Below are 27,468 nucleotides of genomic sequence, written 5' to 3' on the forward strand. Positions count from 1 at the left end.
TGAAGAAAGAGATCAAAAACGACCTCAAAGGATGGAAAGATTCCCCCCATGCTCATGCTCTTCTGTAAATTCACAATTAACATGGTAACATGGTCAGAACTCCAGAAAACCAAGTAACCACATTTAAAACTGGGGTACAGAGCTAAATAAAGAATTCTCAACTGAGGAATCTTAAATCACCAAAAGCACCTAAAGAAAATTTCAACATTCTCAGTCATCAAAGTGACCCTGAGATTCCACCTTACACTAATCATAATGGCTAAGATCAAACACTCAGGGGACAGCAGATGTTGGTGAAGATATGGAGAAAAGAACACTCCTCCATTGTTGATGGGATGACAAGCTGGTAGTTCCTCAGAAAATTGGAAATAATTCTACATGAAGACACAGCTATACCACTTTTGGGCACATAACCAAAAGATGCTCCAGGATATAACAAGGACACTCCTATGTTCACAGCAGCCTTACTTTTAATATCCAGAAGCTGGAAACATACCAGATGTCCCTAAAGAGAAGAATGAATACAAAAAATATGGTACATTTACACAATGGAGTACTACTCAGATCTTTAAAAATGATGACTTCATGAATTTTGAAGGCAAATGGATGGAACTAGAAAATGTCATCTAAGTGAGATAACCTAGACCCAAAGGACAAACATGGTATATGTTCACTGATAAGTGGCTATTAGCCCAAAAGCTTTGAACTCCTATGATTTAACTCACAGACCATGTGAAGCTTAACAAGAAAGAAGGTCAAAGTGGGAATGCTTAGAAAGAGAACAAAATAACAGGAGGTGGATGGTGGGAGGAAACTGGTGGGGGAAGGGAAGCAAGGGGCAAAAGGGGGAAGGATCAGGTATGGGAAGAGATAGGAGAGAAGTCCAGGGGCCCAGAAAAATGGATAGAAATATGTAGCAGTTGGTGGGGGTACCATTAGGAAGTCCCAGATGCCAGGGATGCCAGATGCTCCCAGATCCCCATGAGGATGACATTAACTGAAATACCAACAATGGGGAAATAGAACCTGAAGAGACCATCACCAGTAGATAGACATATCCCCCAATTGAGTGATGGGGCCATCTACCCATCTCAGAAATCTTTTACCCAGAATTGTTCCTGTCTGAAGGAAACATAGGGACAAAAACTGGAGCAGAGACTGAAGAAAGGCTATCCTGAGACCACACTACCTTTGTATCCTTCCCATCTGCAGACAACAAACCCCTGTACTATTGCTGATGCCAAGAAGTACTTGCAGACAGGAACCTGGTATAGCTGTCCTCTGAGTGGCTCTGCTAGTACATAACTAGCAAAGATGCAGACACTTATAGCTAGCCATAATGACTGAGGCCAGGGATCCCAGTGGAAGAGTTAGGGGAAAGACTGAAGGAGCTGAACGGCATTGCAACCACATAGGAAGAACAACAATAGCAAACAAACCAACAAAGAAAAAAACCTGGAATCCTCAGATCTCCCAGAGATTAAACCACCAACCAAAGAGTACATATTATTCAGTCCATGGTTCCTGTTACATATGGAGCAGAGGACTGCCCTATATGGCATCAATAGTAGGGGAGGCACCTGGTCCTCTAGAGGCTTGTCTCACCATTGAAGGTAGATGCTAGAGAGGTGAGGAGGTAGTGGGTGGGTTGGTTGGGGATCACCCTCTTAGAAGCAAAGGGGAGAGGGATTTTGTGGAGGTGAAACCTGGGAGTGGAACAACATTTGGAATTTAAATAAATAAAATAATTAATAATAAAAGGGATTACCATGATGTAGGAAATAAAGTAAATGCAATTTGACTTTATAGGTTGAAAAAAAAAAAAGGAATGTTCCTGTTAATATATTGAGATGGTCTTTACCTTTTCTGCCCAGAGCCTCTATTGCTAAGGAAAGAGAAAAAGCCAAAACAGCGTGCTCAGTACCTAGAGCAGTCAGGATCACAATGTTTTCTCTTCAGTATTTGCACCTTCTGAATTCTATTATAACTTTGAAATATCACATAACCCATTGTTGGGAAAAGTTAGCTACATAGCTACAGAGTTGGTAAGAGTTCCTCCCAGGGATAAACTGTTATCATATATGTGGTCAAATATATATGTTTGTTTGAAAAATTCAGAGAAGATGCACTGCTATTGGAAAGCTGGTGTGTGTTCCTGATCCTAGTAAACCATAAGTACCTAGTAAAACATAAGAATTTGCATTTTGTGTTTTAAACAATATATACGCATATATTATATACAAATATATATAGTGATGGCATATATATATGTTCATATATATACATATATATGTATATATACATATATGTTAAATGGTTTATTCAAGTCATTTGGCATGTATATTATCTTATGTGCTCAATATTTTGTCTTGAGAACATGAAGCATCTGTCTTAGCAATCATCAAGTATAAAATATGTTGTTATTAAACATAGCTATTATGGTGTGTAATCAATCTCTGGAATATATTAATCTTGTCTAGTTGAATCTTTTGTGTCCTGCTTTTATTTTCTCTCTAGTCTTCTCCCCAGCCCCTAAAAGCTCTAATTTTACTCATTGTTTTCATGAGTTTGGATTTTTTGTTGTTTTAAAACTTTATTGTCTTAGTCAGGGTTTCTATTCCTGCACAAACATCATGACCAAGAAGCAAGCTGGAGAGGAAAGGGTTTATTCGGCTTACATTTCCACATTTTTGTTTAGCACTAAAAGAAGTCAGGACTGGTACTCAAGGTCAGGAAGCAGGAGCTGATGCAGACAGAGGCCATGGAGGGATGCTTCTCACTGGCTTCCTTCCCCTGCCTGCCTCTGCTTGCTTTTATATAGAACCCAAGAATACCAGCCAAGGGATGTCATCACCCACAATGGGCCCTCTCCCCTTGATAACTAATTGAGAAAGTGCCTTACAGCTAGATCTCCTGGAGGCACTTCCTCAACTGAAACTCCTTTCTCTATAGTAACTCCAGCCTATGTTAAGTTGATTCACAAAACCAGCCAGTATATTTACATATCAGTGACAAAAAAATAGTTCCTATTTCTATACTTGGGGATTTTGGCACAATTAGTGCTTTCTAGGCTCATACAAATTGTCACAAATGAGATTTCCTCTTTACTTAAGCCAAATGACATTTCAGGGTTTATCTGCAACATGTCTTTAGTCATCTGTCTTTCTTTTTCTTTTTTTTTTTTCTTTTTTCTTTTTTTTTTTTTTTTTTTTCGAGACAGGGTTTCTCTGTGTAGCACTGGCTGTCCTGGAACTCACTCTGTAGTCCAGGCTGGCCTTGAACTAAGAAATCCTCCTGCCTCTGCTTTCTAATGTGAGGTCATCACTTACTAGGCTACCAGAAGCAACTCTGCAGAAAATACTGAGGTGCTAACAAACTTCCAATATGCTAATTTCATTTCCTTTGTATATGTACATATATCAGAACAACAAGATAATATGACAGTTCTATGTCACTTTAGAGGAAGCATCCCATAAATTCCCATACTGTGTCCTAATTTCTACTGTTATCAACAATATAAAAAATAGTTGTTTTCTCAACATATGGCCAGTATTTAGCATTCTGTGTATTTTAAACATAGTGCCTATTTTGAATAGATTTGAGCTTATATCTCATTTTGGTTTTAATATTTAGTCCCTTTGTAATTAATGGTATCTTTTATCGGGTTTTTCTATTTAAGTACTTAGCCCATTCTTAAAATTTCCTGGTTTGTTATTTTATTTTAAGTTGATTTCATCATACACTTAGATATCAATCCATAATTTGAATATTTACTTTCTAAACATTTCCCCATGTTCATAGGTTGTATTTCCTATTGTGATTGTTTCATTTTTTAAAAAATACATTGTGTTTGATTTGCTGACCTTTGTCTAATTTTGCTGTTGTTACCCAGGCTTTGGAGATAAGTTTCCCATCCAACCTAATAGAGACATTTAATTCCAGGTTTTACAAGTACTTTATCATGATTTTCAAATTACGTTTTATGATCATTATTACATAAATAAATTTGGCTGCCGAGAACTGAACCTAGCACCTCTAGAAGAATAACCACTGCTCTTAACTGCTGACTTGTCCCTCCAGTCCTGGTTTGTGTTTGAGTAGCTGCATCATCACAATTTACATATATTTATACTGACTGCTTGTAACCTCATCTAAGAAGGCAAGGAGGCTTGATCCAAGTGTCACACACTTGAAAGCTTACATAGTGCCATTTATATGAACACAGTGATCAGGAATTCTTTGTCGTTACAAGTTCACATTTCATCCCAAACACACATGTTAACATCACACTAGTTTCCAGATATTCTGTTTTTCAACATTTTTAAAGATTTATTCATATTTATTTTGTATATAGAAATTTTGTCTACATGTGTGTCTGTATACCACAAATAGACAGTGCCTGTGGTGGCCCAAAGTAGACATTGGATCCCTTGGAGTGACAGAGGTTGTGAGCTGCCATGTGACTGCTAGTGACTAAATCTAGGTCCTTAGAAGGAACAGCCACTATTGCGAACCTCTGAGTTCAGGCCCCCAGTTGTCTATTAAATATTCATTTCAACTCTGTAACTATTTTCTTGGTAGATTTGTTTGTATAACAACAGAAAAAATATTAAAGAAAATTGTATATGAACAGGAAACAAAAGTGAAATGAATATGTATATTTAGTACAGTTCAACACTGAATGCAGTTAACAAACTTTACTGATGAAAATTTTTAGAATTTTTTTATTAGGGAAGTAAAATATATATAGAGATTTGCTTTTTATAAAATTTACATTTTTCATAATTAAGAGTGAAATATGTTTCCTGAATCAAGTTTCAAATTTCAGTTATGCATTATTCTCCAATTTGAGCTAATAAAAAGCCTAGGACTGGAGAGATGGCTCAGCCATTTTAAAAGCTAGGCTCACAACCAAAAATATGAGCCTAGTATTAAACTACCAGTCAGTAATAAATAATCCATGAGAATCATGGATCCAAAAATAATGCTTTATTGTGAGTAATATGAATCGTGTGACATTTTCTGAGTCAAATCTGAATCTGAAACTTAGGACTGCATCTGAAAAAATATACCTCTTGGGATAAATTAATAATAACAATAATGCTTAGTTTCCCGATGTTTAAATGGTCATAATGATAGTCATGTGAAAGGCTATAATTTGTATAAATTAAAGTTGGCATGGATAAGTCTACCTTAGCACCTAACACAAACTAGATCTCAGTAGCTCTTCTGTATTTGATACTATTCCTTATATATACCGAAGAATATTTCAAGAGAAAATACCACCAAGTGTAAATTGTGTATTATAATAATGAAAGTAATATGTAAATACTTACTATATTGAAACACTATATATACTTAATAATGAAATAAAGCATGTTCTAAATATGATGAACACAGGAGGCATTCAGTCAGCACTATAGAACATGTGCTGATGTCACAAGTGCATTGTAGATTGAAAGGAGAAATAATTCTTTAAGAAAATGGAACTGCAAATCAAAACAACCCTGAGATTCCACCTCATACCAGTCAGAATGGCTAAGATCAAAAATTCAGGTGACAGCAGATTCTGGTGAGGATGTGGAGAAAGAGAAACACTCCTCCATTGTTGGTGGGATTGCAAGTTTGTACAACCACTCTGGAAATCAGTCTGGTGGTTCCTCAGAAAATTGGACATAGTACTACTGGAGGATCCCGCAATACCTCTCCTGGGCATATATCCAGATGTCCCAACCGGTAAGAAGGACACATGCTCCACTATGTTCATAGCAGCCTTATTTATAATAGCCAGAATCTGGAAAGAACCCAGATGACTCTCAACAGAGGAATGGATACAAAAAATGTGGTACATTTACACAATGGAGTATTACTCAGCTATTAAAAACAATGAATTTATGAAATTTCTAGGCAAATGGATGGATCATCCTGAGTGAAGTAACCCAATCACAAAAGAACTCACATGATATGCACTCACTGATAAGTGGATATTAGCCCAGAAACTGAGAATACCCAAGATGCAATTTGCAAAACACATGAAACTCAAGAAGAACAAAGACCAAAGTGTGGACACTTCGCTCCTTCTTAGAACTGGGAACAAAACACCCATGGAAGGAGTTACAGAGATGAAGTTTGGAGCTGAGATGAAAGGATGGACCATCCAGAGACTGCTGCACCCGCGAATCCATCCCATAATCAGCTACCAAACACAGACACTATTGCATATTTCAGCAAGATTTTGCGGAAAGGACCCTGATATAGCTGTCTCTTCTGAGGCTATGCCAGTGCCTGGCAAACACAGAAGTGGATGCTCACAGTCAACTATTGGATGAAATACAGGGCCCCCAATGAAGGAGCTAGAGAAAGTACCCAAGGAGCTGAAGGGGTCTGCAACCCTATAAGTGGAACAACAATATGAACTAACCAGTACCCTCAGAGCTTGTGTCTCTAGCTGCATATGTAGCAGAAGATGGCCTATTTTGCAGCCATCATTGGGAAGAGAGGCCCTTTGGTCTTGCAAACTTTATATGCCCCAGTGCAGGGGAACACCAGGACCAAGAAGTGGGAGTTGGTGGGTAAGGGAGCAGGGGGAGGGAATGGTATAGGGGACTTTCGGGATAGCATTTGAAATGTAAGTGAAGAAAATACCTAATAAAACATTAGAAAAAAATAAAGGAAAACAAGTACTGAAAAAAAAAAAAGAAAATGGAACTAGAGTTATTTGTTTATTCCAATAAGTTTAGCAACAGCCTTGCAGTGAGATGAAGTCACTATTGAATGCTTGCCTGATGGATGTGTGTGTGTGTGTTTGTGTGTGTGTATGTGTTTATGCCTGCATGTGTTTGTGTGAGTGTATGCGTGAAGTTATATAAACATAGAGGTAAGAGGCCAATGTTTAGTTTTCTTCTCAGATAAAACTGGGTCTTAACCTGAGAATCTGTGAATAGTTTAGGCTGACTATCTAGCAATCCTCATAAATTACCCTGTCTTTACAATCCTAATCCTGGGGATTGTAAAGTGTGAGCTATTATGCTCACCTCTTAACACAGGCCCTGGCATTTGAACTCAAGTCCTCAAACTTGCTCAACATCTTACCAACTGTGATTCAACTTCCCAGCCCGTGTCATTTGTTAAATTATCGTTTTCCTGTTAATATCTTTTTCTGTTAAGTGAGTTTGTAAAGTACAAGTCAAGCTGAGAGACCATCTAGTTTGCACATTTTTTAGATGTTCACCCGTCTCAAAAAGTCTCTAGGTTTGAACGTTTCCCTTTATGTTCAAGAAACATACAATGCAAAATATCATAATAGTATCAGAAAAGTTTTGGTTAACGAGTCAGGGACATAGATTCCTATTTACAATAGCTCTATGCTTTCTCTCCTAGCTGAATTTAAGTGTCAGCCAGGCCGATTTCAGTGTGGAACAGGACTCTGTGCACTCCCTGCTTTCATCTGTGATGGGGAGAATGACTGTGGTGACAACTCAGATGAACTTAACTGTGGTAGGTGACTAAAGTCCTAACTTGGCTATGTGGCTATGTGTGTGTGTGTGGGGGGAGTGTATGGTGTGTGGTGTGTGTGGTATGTGTCTGTTGATTTCTTATTACTGCACTGTATTAAATACAGAATTGGATCTCAGGTCACATTATTTTGTTCTCTTTGTCTTAGACACACATGTCTGCCTGGCAGGTCAGTTCAAGTGTACCAAGAACAAGAAATGTATCCCAGTAAACCTCAGATGTAATGGACAAGATGATTGTGGTGATGAGGAAGATGAAAAGGACTGTCGTAAGTCACTTAGATGCCTTGCCTGAGTAGGCTTTTGACTCTTACCTGATACTGTAACAAAAATTAATCTTCATAGAGTCATACAAAAAAACAAGAACAAAGAGAAAAACTGTGGACATAAAATGACTAAATGATATCAATTATACTGCATTATTTAACAAGTTCTATATATAGCAGGGAGAAAAATAAAGATATAGCTATTTTTATTTTGAGAGAGAGACCTAGAGACTGGCAGGCATGACAGGATGTGGTCACCCATATCTCCACAAAGCAAAGCATCAAAGCAACAAACATGCAGTTGATTGTAGGCCATTTTTCCCGTAAATTAGCTTTCCCCCTATATTAAGTGTAGGTACTTTATGCCTATTTACTAATGACCTATGAAGAATCAGCTCCTTTTTAATTATAATATTTTCTCCCAAGAAATATCTGCTGAAATTATGTAGTATAAAAATAAAACTAGTTATAAGTGATGCCTCACATAGTTAGCCTTAAAGTCTATTTAACGCAGTAATGACTCTTATTCTTGTACCATTATGCTCCCATCTCCATCCAAAAGTTAAATATATTTAAAAGAAGGCAAAACACCCTATTCTACATGCAGGAGCATATAGATAGTCATGTATTCATGTACACACACACAAACACACACACACACACACACACACACACACACACACACACACACACACACACACACAGGACCTATAGAATAGAGCACCTGTCAGATTTCAGGTTTTCAACAAAGCTGCAGTGAATATGTCTGTCCTGCTGAAGTTTTATTTTGTCCTCTAAAACATTTATGAGAAAGTAATGTGCACTCATCCAGCAATTTGATTAAGATGCTGTGTTCTGAATAGGGTTAGGACAGCTGGTCCCTCCCGCAGTGGCTCTAGAAAAGCATCCAGACAGAGATGCGGTTTACAGTCTGAGTCAAGACTTTTTCACTCCCATCTAAAGTCCACATAATTCCTGAAGACTTTTGTTAAATTTTATCAGCCATTTAGTTCCTCCGTCATTTAATGTCTTCTGAGTTCAGTCCTTTTCACTGATAAGCTAAATAAAGATGAACTCTTACTATATTAGAAAAGTGATCTTGAGAGACTGAATTCTGCATCATAAAAAGTACTTTCCAAACACCATATAGTTCTTTTGAAAACTCTAATTTTATTCATATAACAACACAAATATATGTTTCTTTTCTATTTACAGTTGGGGAAGGGATTAAGTGCACATTAAAGAAATATAAAATTTAACTTTTCTGTGCTTAGTACTCCATTAATGAAAAGGGGCGTTTTCATGGAACTATCTTTCACTTGTCTAATTACTTTTATTAAATAAAATATCATTTCATGATGAATATTACACATTAATAGATATTTTCTTCTTAAGCTGAAAACAGCTGCTCTCCTGACTATTTCCAGTGTAAGACTACAAAGCATTGCATCTCCAAGCTGTGGGTTTGTGATGAGGACCCGGACTGTGCTGATGCCTCTGATGAGGCCAACTGTGGTGAGTACTTCACAGCTAGAAAACTCAACTCTGTGCACTGGTGCCATAGTCTCAACTGAACGCAGAGGAACAGAAGGAACAAAACTCAGAGATAGGTTTACATGGACAAGTTTTGTTCCTTTGTTCTGAGAATCACAACAAACTCAAACGAGCTGTTTACAGAAAACATAGGCTGTGATGGAAGGAAATGAAGTGTGTGTGCTGTCTAATAAAAGCACAGAATAAAATGAAAGGAGATGCAGTTGATGAACTGTTTACAGAAAACACAAGATAAGATGGAAGAAAATGCAAAGTATGAGCTGTTTATAAAAATCATGGAGTATGTCAAAACATGATGCAAGTGGAGGGAAGGGAATAAAATATTTTTTTCCATTTTAATACATGACAGTGATTGTGAAACAATAATTTGTTATGCAATGTTAATACTTGCAATTATGTGCCTTAAAAATTGATAATGAACAGTATAGTTGCTAGTTACTGAAAAGTATCATGTTTTGAAAGTGTCAAGACCAAGATGGGATGAAGAGCATCTCCTAGGCCCCACTTCTTCTATCAATATATATTAAATACGAATTTTATCCATTTTGTTGGAAAATGCATCAACTGGGCATTCAGAAATGAGAAAACATTTAAACTATTAATGGATTAGAAAAGATGGAATATGGGGCTTCCAAGGTATTCAGAATTGTACAAGGGTATTTCCAAAGTTTTCTCATTGGGAAGATAATTAAAATCATTGGGTTCTGAAATTCCACTTATATTGAAGAGTAAAATGAGAGATCTTAAGTTATTTTGTTAATAAAATTCCATAAAAATGTCTTCAGAACACACAACCATTATAGATTATCAGAGTGTCATATGTCAGGTTAATCATAAAGTTTCCACCTGTACACTTCATAATACCCTTATTATTAGGGCCTTTGATCAACAAACCAATTTCACTGTCTAGTTAGCTGTGATGGCTTCAGCAAGGTTCTTAATCAAGGCAAATGGGATAAAGAATTAAATTTTAATGACTTATTGGCTAGAGCATAATTTCTACAGTTTAAATATAATACCTTTACATAATTTGTTTTGACATATTATATAATCCAACTGTATATATGGCTTGAATAATTATCCCTCCCATAAAAATAGATGTGCTGGCTATAAACACACCAACATGGCTTCATCTTCCTTTTTTATCTGCAATGCATTTATTTCATCACGAAATTGAGCATATTCAATCCAAAATATACATGTTCTGTGATTATATTTTTTTAATCTGTGATCAGGAAATTTCAATGAAGTTGTCTATGCTTTAAGAAAGTAAGGAATCACTTAGTTTAAAGTTAGAGCAAGTTCATAGGGAGCAAAGAACTATTTCAACATGTAAAATATAATATAAATAATATAAATGACAAGCTATGACCTAAGGACTGGTGAGATGTTGCAATGTATAGAGGTGTCTCTATACAGGTCTGGTGACCAAAGTTCTATACCTGAATCTTACAAGGGTGCAAGAGGTAAATGAGAAATAAGTTTCCTGAGAAAATGGTCCTCTGGCTTCCATACATGTGCCATGGCAAGTGTGCTCAGTCACTCAAACATAAATACATACATAGAAACATATAAAATTACATATTTTTTTTATTTTGAGACTTATTGTTGCCTAATGTTTCAATATATAAATATGTATAAGGAAGTCATTAATTCTTTTTCTTGCTGAAGGTTATTTGTGTATATTATAATTATTAAAAACTTATTAGCAAATTATGCACAATACATCATATACCTCTGGTGTAAACATTTTCATAGATGTTCATTTTAATTAGTTTTTAATAAAACCAAGAAGGAGGACTGTGTTCACACCATAGTCAGATAAAAGCTGCACTATACTCAGGCTCTCTAGATCCTAGAATGAAGCTGAGAAGAGGGAATTTCAGCTCCAGCACAAATAAGAGTAAATTATTATTTGTTCTTTTTTTGGGGGGGGTTCAAGACAAGGTTTCTCTGCTATACAGGGCTATACCCTGGCTGTCCTGGAACTCACTTTGTAGACCAGGCTGGCCTCGAACTCAGAAATCTGCCTGCCTCTGCCTCCTGAGTGCTGGGATTTAAGGAGTGCGCCACCACACTCGGCTATTATTATTTATTCTTTTTTTTTTTTAAAGATTTATTTACTTATTATATGTAAGTACACTGTAGTTGTCTTCAGACACTCCAGAAGAGGGCGCTAGACCTCGTTACGGATGGTTGTGAGCCACCATGTGGTTGCTGGGATTTGAACTCTGGACCTTCGGAAGAGCAGTCGGGTGCTCTTACCCACTGAGCCATCTCACCAGCCCTTATTATTTATTCTTACTGTCATTGAAACTATTACCCTTCAAAACGATTTCCCCATTTTTATAAATATCTCTTTAATGGAAAAGATTTTCTGCCAAAATTACCCACATGGTTAGCATTGGTTAAAAATCGTCTTCAAGGGCAAGTAAAAGAAGACAGCGTATCTCCTTGTGATCTGGACCTCCTTACCCTGAGAATCCTTTTGTTCATATACTTTTCCTCTCTGTCTATGTGATAAGGCACACACACACACACACACACACACACACACACACACACACATTCACCTGTGTTCCTTTGATGAAGGCACAGAGTTTTGCTGGATGTTAAAAAGCGGTAGCAATATGAAGTGATACTGTTCTCTAAAGTTTGTGTAATTTTACGGTGCTTCACAACTATAGTTTTTGATTACGTGAACCCTATAGTCCTAGATTTCCTCACTCAGCATAATTGTTTCCAGTTCCATCCATTTACCTGTGAATTTCGTTTTTATACACAGCCGAAAAATATGCCATTATGCAAAGATACAACCTTTTCACTATTCATTCATCAGCAGAAGGATATTTAGGTGTTTCCCCCCTCTCTGTTTTCAGGCTATTTTCAATAGAACATCTGTGACCATAGACAAGCAGATGTCTCTATAGTATGAAACAGATTCATTTGGAAATATGCCCAAGAGTAATATATTGGTTAGGATTTTGTTCCTGTGATAAAACACCTCAATCAAAAGCAACTTATTAAGTTTTATATTGTCTTACCGCTTGTAGTACCGATTGTGAGTCTACTAATTCACCATGGGAAGTAGCCATGGTAGAAGAGACAGGCATGGCAGCAGAATGGGGTGTCTGAAAAAAAAAATCACACTTCAGCTGCAGGCAGTGAAGAAGCAGAGAGAGAAAACTGAAAATGGGACAAGTCTATGAAATCCCAAATCCCTTCCATGATGTATTTCTTTCTGCTTAGCCAGCTAAAGTTTCATGGAAAACATAACCAAATGGAAGTATTCAAAAAAAAAAAAAAACAAAAAACAAAAAACAAAACATGAGACTGTGGAGGCTATGTCTAATTCAAACTACATAGAACTGTGTAGACTCCAAAGACTTATCATACAAAATGCATTTATTCCAACCTTAAAATATCCAACAATCTTTCCTGCTTTCAGCCTCTTTAAATACCCATGTCTCTTCTTCAGAGTCTCAGGGCAACCTCTTAAGGTGATCCTCTGTAAAATCAAAAGGCAATTCCTTACTTTCAACATACAATGCCACAAATTATACATGTATATTCCAAAAGGGGAGATGGGGAAAGAGTGAGAAAATTATGGACCAGAAGCAATCCTTAGCAAATGTCTCATGGCTTCAGCACCTCCAGCGCCTTTGGGTCTTTTTTTTAATTATATTTTTATTTTTATTTTTTTGCACACAGGTATCCCTTCCATGGCTTACATAAAAGTCCTATCAAATCTTCACAGGTGCTTCTCTGCCACATGTTTCTGGCTTCAGCAGCTCTCTAAAATTGTAGAGGAAGGACCCCAAGACCTGCTCCTCACTCTTTCAATTTCCATGCCACTAAAGTTAATGTTAAGTGGATGATGTTGTCTCTTCTGGTTTCCACTTGTGATGGATACTCAAAACGTGAATCATATAATAGAAGTTGTAGTACTCAGTTGATTTCCTAGAACTGACACCTTAATAGGCTGTTTTTCTGGAATGAGAAACTTAACTACCTGGGGTCTTTCCCTGAATATTCCCTTAGTTTCAATGTACAGTAGGTAGCTTCTCCTTAAATGCAATAACCTGGTTACCAGTTGCAACTATTGTGTTACCACAAGCCTTGGCTGAAACAATAACTTTCTTGGTATACTTTTTCTGTCCAAATGGAAATATTCTGGATTTCTTTCTGCCTCATCTGTTATTTTTTACAGTAGACTTGTCAAAAATAAATCATTTGGAATTGTGCTACAGACTATATAGTATGCTGCATTTTTCTTTTCTTTTCCAAAGAATGTACTCTATTTGTTTCAACTTAAACTTAGTTATGTTTTCAGGAAATGTTCAAAGAAACAAACAAAAAAGGAAAAAAAATCCACTACCACCAACACCAACACCAAAAACCAATTCCATGCCAAAGTATCACAGGAGCAAGTGACTTTGACTAGAACAGCCCATTAGTGTTTTCTTACAGAATTCAATCCTTTTTCTAGTCTTTCAAATTCTCCCCAAAACCCAGATGTTCAGGGTTTTCACAATAACAACCCACTTCTCATACCAACTTCTGTATTTGTTACTTTTCTTGCTGTGATAAAACACAATACACAAAAACAACTTATGGGGAAGTTTCTCTGGACTTAGCTCTTCCAACAGTTTAAGACATCTTCAAAGCGGGAATGCTTGGAAACAGGTGTAGACAGGGCAGCAGGAGCAGGGATTTCAAAGATTAGGCACATCTTTGTCACAAGTAAGAGAAAAAGATGAATCTGAAAATGGAGAAGGGTAGGAAATTTTAAATCTTTACCCCAGTAAAATAATTTTCTAGTAATACTATGTTACCTAAACCTCCCTAAGCAGTCCTGCAAACAGAGACTGAGTTTTAAAATGCGTAAGCATTTAAATTGCATAGTGCTTTTCTCATTCATACCAGCACTAGAACATATGGTATATCTACTTTTTCCATTTGAAGAAACTCCACACTGATTTCTATAGTGGCATAGCAGTCCTTTCCCCATAACCATGCTAAAATTTTTAGTTACATGAAATCTGATTTTTTTTTTTTTTTTTTTTTTTTTTTTGGTTTTTCGAGACAGGGTTTCTCTGCGTAGCCCTGGCTGTCCTGGAACTCACTTTGTAGACCAGGCTGGCCTCGAACCCAGAAATCCGCCTGCCTCTGCCTCCCGAGTGCTGGGATTAAAGGCGTGCGCCACCACGCCCGGCCGAAATCTGATTTATTAAATGTTAGTCTTTATGTATGCATTAATGCATGTTCTTCAAAAGACATTTCCTGTGTCAATGATATCAAGTTTATTTCCTACTTTCTATTAAACTCAATGTATCAAATCTTTTTTTGAGATTATTGAGTGATTGGGAGTTGAGCTTTGTGCACAGCACACTAAGACATAAACATCTAGTTCTATTCTTATTCATGTAGGTCTCCAGTTTGACCAGAACAATTTGTTGAAGAGGTTGTGTGTTTTCTAGTATGTATTTTGGGTTAAAAATTGAGTGGATACAAAGTGTTGGCTAATGCATCTTCAGTTCTATTATATTGATCAGTGAGAATTTTTTCATGCCTTACAATGCTGATATTGTTTATATAGTGTAATTTGAAATCTATGGTGGTGATAAATATAACATGTTTTCTATTATTTGAAGTAGTTTTGGCTATATTTGATCTTTTGTATTTCCATGTGGAATATGATTATTTTGTCAATTTCTGTAAATAATAGTTTTGGAATTTTGATGGGAATTGCATTCAGGTTTCAGATAGATTTTGGTAAGTTGGCTATTTTGACTATATTAGATCCATGAGTGTGGGGTGTTTTTCATATTCTGATATCTCTTTCTTTAATGTATTTATTTATTTTTCAGTATCATAAAGTTGTGATGGTATAAATTAGTTGACTAGGTTTACACAGAGAGAGACAGAGACAGAGAGAGACAGAGAGACAGAGAGAGACAGAGACAGAGAGGAGAGAGAGAGGAAGGGAGAAAGAGAGAGAGAGAGAGAGAGAGAGAAAGGAGAGAGAGAAAGGAGAGAGAGAAAGGAGAGAGAGAAAGGAGAGAGAGAGAGAGAGAGAGAGAGAGAGAGAGAGAGAGAGAGAGAGAGAGTTATGATTAATAGAATTGTTTCCCTGCTTTCTTCTTTTGTAGACCTTTGGCTTTTGGAATGCTACTCATTTTTTTTTCTGTGTTAATTTGTAACCTGTTACTTTGGTAAATGTGTTTACTGGGTATAGGAGAGTACTAGTATAATATTTAGGCTTTGTGCATATAATCATATACTTTGACTTTCTTATTTTATATTTGTCTCTCTTTATCTTCTTCACTCATAAATTTATCTAGCTAATACTTCAAGTGCTATGCTGTACAGGAATGAAGAAAGTCACCAACCTTCTTTTATTCCAAATTTTAGTGGACACTCTTAGTCCCCTTCTCTGTTTATCAGTATGTTATTTGTGGACTTGGTGTACGTTGTTTTTATTATTATGATATATAGATACTCTATTTCAACATTCTCTAGGACTTTTAACCTGAAGGAATGCTCAATTTTGTTTAAGGTGTTTTGTTCACCCAATGAGAGGTTTCCGTTCTTGAATCTTCTTAAGTGGTGGCTTACATTTATTGATATATTAATTTAAACCATTCCTGTATCTCTAAGATAAAGCAGACTTGATAATTGTAGTTAGCCATTTAAAGATATTCTTGTAACAAGTTGTTTTTCTACTGGCCCCGAGCTCCTGAAATAATGACATAGACTTAAAATATATTTAAAAATAGCTTGGTCATAAAGTTATGCTCATTCCCTGATTAGTTAATAATTTAAAATAACCATGTGTACTAATCTACATTCTGACAGGTGGCTGTTAACCTCTGTTCAGAGCTTAACCTCTGTGCAATCTTCTGTGCTCCTCACTTCTTTCCCAGATCACTACCCTGACATTCCCCTACACTGGGCATTGAGCCTTCATGTGCAGCTGGAGCCATGGTTCCCTCTATGGTTGGTTGGTGTTTAGTCCCTGGGAGCTGTGGGAGGGAGGGGTCTGGTTGGTTGATATTGTTGTTCTTCCTATGCAGTTGCAAACCCCTTCAGGTCCTTCAGTCCTTTCTCTAACTCCTCCATTGGGAATCCTGTACTCACTCCAACAGTTGGCTGTGAGCATCTGACTCTGTATTTGTTAGGCTCTGGCAGAGCCTCTTGGGAGACACCTATATCAAGCTCCTGTCAGCAAGCATTTTTGGCATCTGCAATAATGTCTGTGTTTGGTGACTATACATGGGATGGATTCCCAGGTGGGGCAGTCACTGGATGGCCTTTTCTTCAGTCTCTGTATTTCCTCCCGTGAGTATTTTCTTTACCCTTTTAAGAAAAACTGAGCATCTACACTTTGGTCTTCCTTATTAGGCAGCAGGAAGTCTCTGAGCCTCCAGGTCATGTGTGGTTATTAAAGGGTCACTTATTCAGAGCAAACTGAGAAAGGGAGGGTAGGGTGGTAGGTAAGAGTTGTCAGTCTTTAGCAAATAGCTGGAGGGTTTGAATAACCTAAAAGAAGGTAAGTGTTGATTACAGAGCAGATAGCCTATTTGGGTCTTTGAACCATGTGTTCTGGCTACAGAGTCATTGGAAGTAAGTGGTTTGGATTCAGGTGAGTCACAAAGGAAGAGAAATGATGAGGTGACATGTTGGTCCCTGGCTAGAAACTGGGGAACTTTAACAATCTAAATGAATCTTAAACTTTTAAACATAGCTTCTGTATCTGAAAAAAAAAAGTAGGAAGAGAAATACAACATATTATATAATTCAAATAAATTATGTTTTGCCATGTAAATATTATAGTGCTATCAATCAGCAATTATATTTGTGTACCAGTAAATTTGACATTTTGTACTGACTTTTTTTCCATAATTTTTCCATAAAGGATGAGTTGTTGTATTGATTTAGGAGTATGTGCACTACACATACTTTCTACGAAATTAGAGGTATTGGAATCCATATAAATACACTCACATGTTGCTTATTGGTCCAAGAATAGAATCCTTCAAAAAAACTGACTGCTTATTCACTCATTGAGGTCTTTGCTATGTTCAAAATCAGAAGATAGATGTAACCCATATGCTTTAACATCATTATTGACAAGTTGTCAAATGCCAGTGGCTTAGGAGGGCACTGCTAGTCTCAGAAGGCATTGCTTAATATTTCATATCTGGTTGTCTGGGAAGCATTCATGAGTAAAAAATATCTCACTGAGTTAGAAGGAAATTAGAACTTATTATTAAAATTTATTAGTAAAATGATTAATATTTTCTTTCAGGATTCGTTTTATAAGTTACATTCTCTTAACGAATGCTATGTGCATTGTCCTCAAGCTCTTGTGGTTTACAAGAACATGAGACTAACAGTCTCAAAACAAAAAGATAGGCATGAGTAAATGCCATATAAATAAATGTTATTTAAATAATTAGAAACCTGCCATTGTGCTATCTACAATGGAAAAGGCAGAGTAGGAGGAACAAAGTTTGGGTGCATGGCATAGCAATCTGAGAATCCTACTAAAAACAAGTCAGTAATGCTATTTCTCATTGCCATCATTTGACAGTGGCCAGTTCTAAATAATGTCACAGACACAATCCATATGGACAAGAACAGTATAATGAGCATGGGGCGGGTTGCAAGCCTAGTGCTTATCATGAATGTAAGGATCATTATCAATAAACTTGGCCTCAATTTGATATAATTCCAGAAAGACACAGAGTTCAGTGAGTTAGAGAAGCTCTCCTCTAACATAGAAAACCTTTTTAGAATGATGAAAATATGAAGAAAGAGTATTGGACAGGATAGGAATCTCCCACTGTGAGGAATCCCTCACTGAGATTCTATGTTACCTAAAATCATGTTCAAGCCTTGACTTGTTGGTTGTGATATCTACAGCTTATTGGCTTGTGCTACACATGCACTTTGTCCTCTTCTAGACATACAATGAAATCACCTTATTTACTCTGTAAGATATTCATATACTCCAATAAACAAAATTTTCCTTGATTAATCTTATGCTGTAACACTGAAGCATTGAAAGGATATTTCTTCATATATATGTAACTTTGCAGAGTGGCATTTTATGAACCCTCATAAATTTCTGATAAGCACAGGGAAATTTCCTTGAAAAAAAAATCCTTTCATAAAACAGATTTTGCCCACACTCACATCATGAATCCAGAGACACACTTAAACATGACAAGTGAAAAATAAGTCTCAGTTTCATAAGGTCAGGACTAAATGCTTTATAGAGCAGATGAGAGAGTCATTACTCACCTTTTGTCTGATGATGGCTCTATTGAACAGTCTTTATAATTTTATTTAAAGACAGGAGAATATAGTGAATTATAGTTTTCCATAAAATACTCTGTCTTAGTCAGGGTTTCTATTCCTGCACAAACATCATGACCAAGAAGCAGTTTGGGGAGGAAAGGGTTTATTTGGCTTACACTTCCATACTGCTGTTCATCACCAAAGGAAGTCAGGACTGGAACTCAAGCAGGTCAGAAAGCAGGAGCCGATGCAGAGGCCATGGAGGGATGTTCTTTACTGGCTTGCCTCCCCTGGCTTGCTCAGCCTGCTCTCTTATAGAACCCAAGACTACCAGCCCAGAGATGGTCCCACCCACAAGGGACCTTTCCCCCTTGATCACTAATTGAGAAAATGCCTTACAGTTGGATCTCATGGAGGCATTTCCTCAACTGAAGCTCCTTTCTCTGTGATAACTCCAGCTGTGTCAAGTTGACACAAAAATAGCCAGTACATACTCAAACCTCCTTTTAAATTGGGTAAGTACTGTGCTTAAAAGAAGTTTTGCTCTGAAAAAAATTAAAATTTAGGCAATCAGAAAAATTGTTACTAAATTATTTTTTTCTGTAAATCCTTCTATTCCTAAAACTTCTTCCTGTCCTCTGACCTGACTTTCAAACTCAAGTATATATCTCAGATTTCCTCAATATAGAGAAAAGCATAATAATCTTAAAGTCAGCTGACCATCTCCCATTTTGCAGTACTTGGCAGAAGTGTTGTCTTCTATAGTGAGGCTTGCTAGATGGTGAATGAAAACAAATGAATAAAAATGGAAAAACTTTCATTTTTAGGTCAGGTATGATATTGTTCTTAAAAGTTTTCAAAGAATTTTTCTTTACCAATATATTTCTTTTGCTGTTTTGTAGATGAAACAAGTTGTAAGTCAAGTTTTTGTAATGTGGCTAGATTGCTATATACTTTTTTTTTAATCATGTGTGGATTTCTGTGTTTGTTTTAATAAGGTTTGTTTATATAATATATGCATAGAGTTAATAAGTGTATGGGTAGAATTCATAGAAACTATATGATTCGCTCTCCCCTGCTGTGTGTGTGTGTGTGTGTGTGTGTGTGTAGTTTAAAACAATTACTTGTGACTTGAATAGCAAGAGTTATGACTACCATCCAATACCTATGTGTATGAGGTAAGGAAACTTGTTAGTTTGGTTTACAACTGGCTTTACTTCTTTCTTTCTTAATTTAAATTATTTTATTTATTAACATCCCTCATTTCTGTGCCCACTCCCACAGTCTCTCCTCATCCCATTCTTCCTCTCTAGTACCTCCTAGAGGAAACTCTTACCCCCATCAGGCCTCCTAATTCCCTGGGACCTCAAGACTCTCAAGGATTGAGCATATCTTTTCCCACTGAGAACAGATCAGGTAGATCTCTGCTTCATATGTGTCAGGGACCTTGGATGCGCCTGTGTATGCTCTTGGTTGGTGGCTGTGTCTGGGAGTTTCCTGGGGTCAGGGTTAGTTGATACTGCTATTTTTCCTATAGGGTCACTCCATTTCAGCTTCTTTAGTCCTTCCCCTTAATTCAACCATAGTGGTACCTGACTTCAGTTTGCTACAAGTATCTACTTTTGTCTCAGTCAGCTGCTAGTAAGGCCTCTCTGAGGACAGCCATGCCAGGTTCTTGTCTTTAAGCACATCATAGCATAGTAGTGTCAGGCCTTGACACTACCTACCCCCATGAGATTGATCCCAAGTTGATTCAGTCCCTGGACCTCTCTTCATTCAGTCCCTTCTCCATTTTTGTCCATGTAGTTGTTTTAGACAGGAACAATTCTTTTTTTTTTTTTTTTAGATATGTTCTTCATTTACATTTCAAATACTATCCCCAAAGCCCCCTATACCCTGCCCCCGCCCTGCTCCCCAACCTGCCCACTCCTGCTTCCTGGCCCTGGCATTTCCCTGTATTGGGGCATATGATCTTCACAAGACCAAGGGGCTCTCCTCCCATTGATGGCCGACTAGGCCCCTCTGCTACATATGCAACTAGAGACACGAGCTCTAGGGAGTACTGGTTAGTTCATATTTTTATTCCTCCTATAGGGTTGCAGACCCCTTTAGCTCCTTGGGTACTTTCTCTAGCTCCTTTTTTCGGGGCCCTGTGTTCCATCCAATAGATGACTGTGAGCATCCACTTCTGTATTTGCCAGGCACTGGCATAGCCTCACAAGAGAGAGCTATATCAAGGTCCTGTCAGCAAAATCTTTCTGGCATATGAATAGTGTCTGGGTTTGGTGGTTGCATATGGGTTAGATCCCTGGGTGGGGCAGTCTCTGGATGGTTCTTCCTTCTGTCTCAACTCCGAAATTTGCGACAGGAACAATTCTATGTTGTGAATTTTAACTGTGCGTTTGTAACCTTGTCCTTTCACTTGAGGCCCTGTCTATCTACTAGACATGGACTCTTTGAGTCCCTTTCCCTAGTGTTGGGCATTTTGCCTAAGGTAACCCCCAATGAGTACTGAGAGTATCTCAACTTCCTGGGTCTTTGGTACTCTCTAGAGAGACGACCTACTTCACATCTCTGGAAGTTGCTTATTTCCAGCCCATTCCCCCACATTTGATCCTGTTCTCCTTTTCCTTCCCCTTCCCTTCTCCCACACAGGTCCCTCCATCCCTCCTTCTCCTGTGATTATTTCCTTCCACCTTCGAAGTGGGTCAAAGACTCCTCACTTGAGCATGTCTGCTTGTTACACTTCTTACAGTTCGTAGTTGTATCCTACGTATTCTGTACTTTTTCCCTACTATCAATTTATCAATGAGTACATACCATGCATATCGTTTTGTGTCTCAGTCAGCACACAAAGGATAATATTTTCTAATTCCTTCCATTTGCCTGTAAAATTCATGATGTCCTCATATTTAATAGCTGAATAATATTCTATGTGTAAATGAACCACATTTTCTGTATCCATTCTTTAATGGAGGGACATCTGGGTTGTTTCCAGTTTCTGGCTATGACAAATTAGGCTGCTACAAACATGGTGGAGCACAGGTCTTTGTGGTATGGTCAGGAATTTTTTTGGGTATATGCCCAAAAGTGGTATAGGTAGGTCTGCAGGTAGAATTATTTCCAATTTTCTGATTGATTGATTTCAAGGGTGATTGTACCAGGTTGCAACCCCACCAGCAGTGGAGGAGTGTTTCTCTTCTTCCACATCCTTACCAGCATGTGCTGTCACTTGAGTTTTTGATCTTAGCCATTCTGATTGGTGTGAGATAGAATCTCCGGGTTGTTTTGATTTTCATTTCTCTAATGGCTAAGGGCTTTAAACATTTCTTTAAGTGATTCAAAGCCATTTGAGATTCTTTCATTGTGAATTCTCTGTTTAGCTATGTACCCCATTTTTAATTGGGCTACTTGTGTATTTGGAGGTTGGTGTCTTAAGTTCTTTATATATTTTGAATATTAGTCCTTTGTTAGATATAGGGTTAGTTAAGATTGTTTCCTAATCTGTAGGTTGCTAATTTGTCCTACATGTCCAATGGTGTCTTACAGAAATTTTGCCTTACAGAAATTTCATAAGGTCCCATTTATCAAATATTGATCATAGGACCTGAGCCATTGTTGTTCTGTTCAGAAAAATTTCCCCTGTGCCAATGAGTTCAAGGTTCATTCCCACTTTCTCTTGTATTCGATTCTGTGTATCTGGTCTTATGTGGAGGTCCTTGATACATTTTGCCTTGAACTTTGTACAAGGAGATAAGAATAGATCAATCATTGTTCTTCTACATGCTGACCATGAGTTGAACAAGCATTATCTGTTGAAAATACTTTATTTTTTCAGTGGATGGTTTTGGGTTCTTTGTCAAAGATAAAGTGACCATAGGTGTGTAGGCTTATTTCTGGGTCTTCAGTTCCATTCCATTGATCTATCTGCCTTTCTCTGTACCAATACCTTGTGGTTTTTTATTACTATTACTTTGACATGCAGCTAATATCAAAGTCAGGGCTGAAATCAACCATTTAAAAAACAAAGATAAGGATACAAAGAATCAACAAAACCAGGAGCTGGTTCTTTGAGAAAAACAAGAAATATATAGCTTTAGCCAAAGGAACTAAGGGGCACAGAGAGAGTATTCTAATTAACAAAATCAGAAATGAAAAGGAGACATAATAACATAACCTGAATAAATTAAAAAAATCATCAGAGCCTACTACAAAATCCTGTACTCTACAAAACTGGAAATTCTAGATGAAATAGATGATTTTCTAGACAGATACCACATACCAAAGTTAAACCAAGATCAGGTTAACTATCCAAACAGTCCCATAAGCCATAAGGAAATAGAAATTTTCACCGAAAACCTCCCAACAAAAAAAATTCTAGGTCCAGATATTTTTAGTGCAGAATTCTATGAGACCTTCAAAGACGAATTATTATCAAAACTCCTTAAATAATTCTACAAAACAGAAACAGAAGGAAGACTACCTAATTCATTCTTTGAATCCACAGTTACTCTGATACCTAAACCACATAAAGACCCAACAAAGAAAGAGAATTTCAGATACATCTTGCTTACAAATTATGTAAAAACAACAATAAAAGACAGGATAGCCAAAATAATTCTCAACAATAAAATAACTTCAGGGAGAATCACCATTCCTGACCACAAGCTGGATTTCCTTCTTTTTTTTTTTTGTTTTGTTTTGTTTGTTTGTTTTTTTGTTTTTTGTTGTTTTGTTGTTTTTGTTTTTGTTTTTAATTAGGTATTTTCCTCGTTTACATTTCCAATGCTATCGCAAAAGTCCCCCATACCCATCCCCCTACCCACCCACTCCCCATTTTTGGCCCTGACATTCCCCTGTACTGGGGCATATAAAGTTTGCAAGTCCAATGGGCCTCTCTTTCCAGTGATGGCCAACTAGGCCATCTTTTGATACAAATGCAGCTAGAGTCAAGAGCTCTGGGGTACTGGTTAGTTCATAATAATGATCCACCTATAGGGTTGCAGTTGCCTTTAGCTCCTTGGGTACTTTCTCTAGCTCCTCCATTGGGGGCCCTGTGATCCATTCAATAGCTGACTGTGAGCATCCACTTCTGTGTTTGCTAGGCCCCGGCCTAGTCTCACAAGAGACAGCTATATCAGGGTCCTTTCAGCAAAATCTTGCTAGTGTATGCAATGGTGTCAGCATTTAGAAGCTGATTATGTGATGGATCCCTGGATATGGCAATCACTAGATGGTCCATTCTTTCATCACATCTCCAAATTTTGTCTCTGTAACTCCATCCATGGGTGTTTTGTTCCCATTTCTAAGAAGGGGCAAAGTGTTCACACTTTGGTCTTCGTTCTTCTTGAGTTTCATGCGTTTAGCCAATTGTATCTTGTGTCTTGGGTATCCTAAGTTTCTGGGCTAATATCCACTTATCAGTGAGTACATATTGTGTGAGTTCCTTTGTGATTGGGTTACCTCATTCAGGATAATGCCATCAAGGTCCATCCATTTGAAGAGGAATTTCATAAATTCATTCTTTTTAATAGCTGAGTAGTACTCCATTGTGTAAATGTACCACATTCTCTGTATCCATTTGTCTGTTGAGGGGCATCTGTGTTCCTTCCAGCTTCTGGCTATTATAAATAAGGCTGCCATGAACATAGTGGAGCATGTGTCCTTCTTAGCGGTTGGGACATCTTCTGGATATATGCCCAGGAGAGGTATTGCTGGATCCTCCAGTAGTACTATGTCCAATTTTCTAAGGAACTGCCAGACTGATTTCCAGAGTGGTTGTACAAGCTTGCAATCCCACCAACAATGGAAGAGTGTTCCTCTTTCTCCACATCCTTGCCAGCATCTGCTGTCACCTGAATTTTTGATCTTAGCCATTCTGACTGGTGTGAGTTGGAATCTCAGGGTTGTTTTGATTTGCATTTCCCTGAAGATTAAGGATGTTGAACATTTTTTCAGGTGCTTCTCAGCCATTCTGTATTCCTCAGGTGAGAATTCTTTGTTCAGCTCTGAGCCCCATTTTTTAATGGGGTTATGTGATTTTCTGGAGTCCACCTTCTTGAGTTCTTTTTTTTTTATAATTTTCTTTTTTTTAATTTTTAATATTTTTATTACATATTTTCCTCAATTACATTTCCAATGCTATCCCAAAAGTCCCACATAGCGCCCCCCACTTCCCTACCCACCCATTCCCATTCTTTTGGCCCTGGCATTCCCCTATATTGGGGCATATAAAGTTTGCAAGTCCAATGGGCCTCTCTTTCCATTGATGGCCGACTAGGCCATCTTTCGATATATATGCAGCTAGAGACAAGAGCTCCGGGGTTCTGGTTAGTACATCATGTTGTTCCAACAATAGGGTTGCAGATCCCTTTAGCTCCTTGGGTACTTTCTCTAGCTTCTCCATTGGGAGCCCTGTGATACATCAAATAGCTGACTGTGAACATCCACTCCTGTGTTTGCTAGGCCCCGGCATCATCTCACAAGAGACAGCTATATTTGGGTCCTTTCAGCAAAATCTTGCTAGTGTATGCAATGGTGTCAGCGTTTAGAAGCTGATTATGGGATGGATCCCTGGATACGGCAGTCTCTAAATGGTCCATCCTTTCATCACAGCTACGAACTTTGTCTCTGTAACTCCTTCCCTGGGTGTTTTGTTCCCAATTCTAAGAAGAGGCACAGTGTCCACACTTTGGTCTTCATTCTTCTTGAGTTTCATGCGTTTAGCAAATTGTATCTTATATCTTGGGTATCCTAAGTTTTGGGCTAATATCCACTTATCAGTGAATACATATTGTGTGAGTTCTTTTGTGATTGTGTTACTTCACTCAAGATGATGCCCTCCAGGTCCATCCATTTGGCTAGGAATTTCATAAATTCATTCTTTTTAATAGCTGAGTAGTACTCCATTGTGTAAATGTACCATAATTTCTGTATCCATTCCTCTGTTGAGGGACATCTGGGTTCTTTCCAGCTTCTGGCTATTATAAATAGGGCTGCTATGAACATAGTGGAGCATGTGTCCTTTTTACCGGTTGGGACATCTTCTGGATATATGCCCAGGAGAGGTATTGCTGGATCCTCCGGTAGTACTATTTCCAATTTTCTGAGGAACCGCCAGACTGATTTCCAGAGTGGTTGTACAAGCTTGCAATCCCACCAACAATGGAGGAGTGTTCCTCTTTCTCCACATCCTCCCCAGCATCTGCTGTCACCTGAATTATTGATCTTAGCCATTCTGGCTGGTGTGAGTTGGAATCTCAGGGTTGTTGTGATTTGCATTTCCCTGATGATTAAGGATGTTGAACATTTTTTCAGGTACTTCTCTGCCATTCGGTATTCCTCAGGTGAGAATTCTTTGTTCAGTTCTGAGCCCCATTTTTTAATGGGGTTATTTGACTTTCTGGAGTCCACCTTCTTGAGTTCTTTATATATATTGGATATTAGTCCCTTATCTGATTTAGGATAGGTGAAGATCCTTTCCCAATCTGTTGGTGGTTTTTTTTGTCTTATTGATGGTGTCTTTAGCCTTGCAGAAGCTTTGCAGTTTCATGAGGTCCCACTTATCGTTTCTCCATCTTAAAGCACAAGCCATTGCTGTTCTATTCAGGAATTTTCCCCCTGTACCCATATTTTTAAGGCTTTGCCATACTTTTTCCTCTATAAGTTTCAGTGTCTCTGGTTTTATGTGGAGTTCCTCAATACACTTAGATTTGACCTTAGTACAAGGAGATAGAAATGGATCAATTCATATTCTTCTATGTGATAACTGCCAGGTGTGCCAGCACCATTTGTTGAAAATGCTGTCTTTTTTCCACTAGATGGTTTCAGCTCCCTTGTCAAAGATCAAGTGACCATAGGTGTGTGGGTTCATCTCTGGGTCTTCAATTCTGCTTCATTGGTCTACCTGTCTGTCACTATATCAGTACCATGCAGTTTTTATCACAATTGCTCTGTTGTACAGCTTTAGGTCAGGCATGGTGATTCCACCAGAGGTTCTTTTGTCCTTGAGAAGAGTTTTTGTTATCCTAGGTTTTTTGTTATTCAAGATGAATCTGCAGATTGCACTTTCTAATCTTTTGAAGAATTGAGTTGGAATTTTGATGGGGATTGTATTGAATCTGTAGATTGCTTTTGGCAAGATAGCCATTTTTACTATATTGATCCTGCCAATCGATGAGCATTGGAGATCTTTCCATCTTCTGAGGTCTTCTTTGATTTCTTTCTTCAGAGACTTGAAGTTCTTATCATACAGATATTTCACTTCATTAGTTAGAGTCACGCCAAGTGTTTTATATTATTTGTGACTATTGAGAAGGGTGTTGTTTCCCTAATTTCTTTCTCAGCCTGTTTATCCTTTGTGCACAGAAAGGCCATTGACTTGTTTGAGTTAATTTTATATCCAGCTACTTCACCGAAGCTGTTTATCAGGCTTAGGAGTTCTCTGGTGGAATTTTAAGGGTCACTTATATATACTATCATATCATCTGCAAAAAGTGATATTTTGACTTCTTCCTTACCAATTTGTATCCCTCTGATCTCCTTTTGTTGTCTAATTGCTCTGGCTAGGACTTCAAGTACAATGTTGAATAGGTAGGGAGAGAGTGGGCAGCCTTGTCTAGTCCCTGATTTTAGTGGGATTTCTTCCAGCTTCTCACCATTTACTTTGATGTTGGCTACTGGTTTGCTGTAGATTGCTTTTATCATGTTTAAGTATTGGCCTTGAATTTCTGATCTTTCCAAGTCTTTTATCATGAATGAGTGTTGGATTTTGTCAAATGCTTTCTCAGCATCTAACAAGATGATCGTGTGGTTTTTGTCTTTGAGTT

At 37.7% G+C, this 27,468-nt stretch overlaps 1 protein-coding gene across 3 annotated transcripts in view; it reads left to right on the forward strand.

The window, feature by feature from the left end:
* The window catches only part of Lrp1b (LDL receptor related protein 1B), a 2,026,300-nt gene that overhangs the window by 1,805,646 nt on the left and 193,186 nt on the right, over positions 1 to 27,468 (forward strand). For all 3 annotated transcript variants that reach the window (XM_021181392.3, XM_029472167.2, XM_029472172.2), the window contains exons 64-66: positions 7,381 to 7,497; positions 7,664 to 7,783; positions 9,176 to 9,295. In XM_021181392.3, the coding sequence (XP_021037051.1) occupies positions 7,381 to 7,497; positions 7,664 to 7,783; positions 9,176 to 9,295 (357 nt within the window). The remainder of the gene's footprint in view (positions 1 to 7,380; positions 7,498 to 7,663; positions 7,784 to 9,175; positions 9,296 to 27,468) is intronic.

Source organism: Mus caroli, unplaced genomic scaffold (assembly GCF_978045245.1).
Source record: "Mus caroli unplaced genomic scaffold, Mus_caroli_1 scaffold_2, whole genome shotgun sequence".
Classification (NCBI taxonomy): domain Eukaryota; kingdom Metazoa; phylum Chordata; class Mammalia; order Rodentia; family Muridae; genus Mus; species Mus caroli.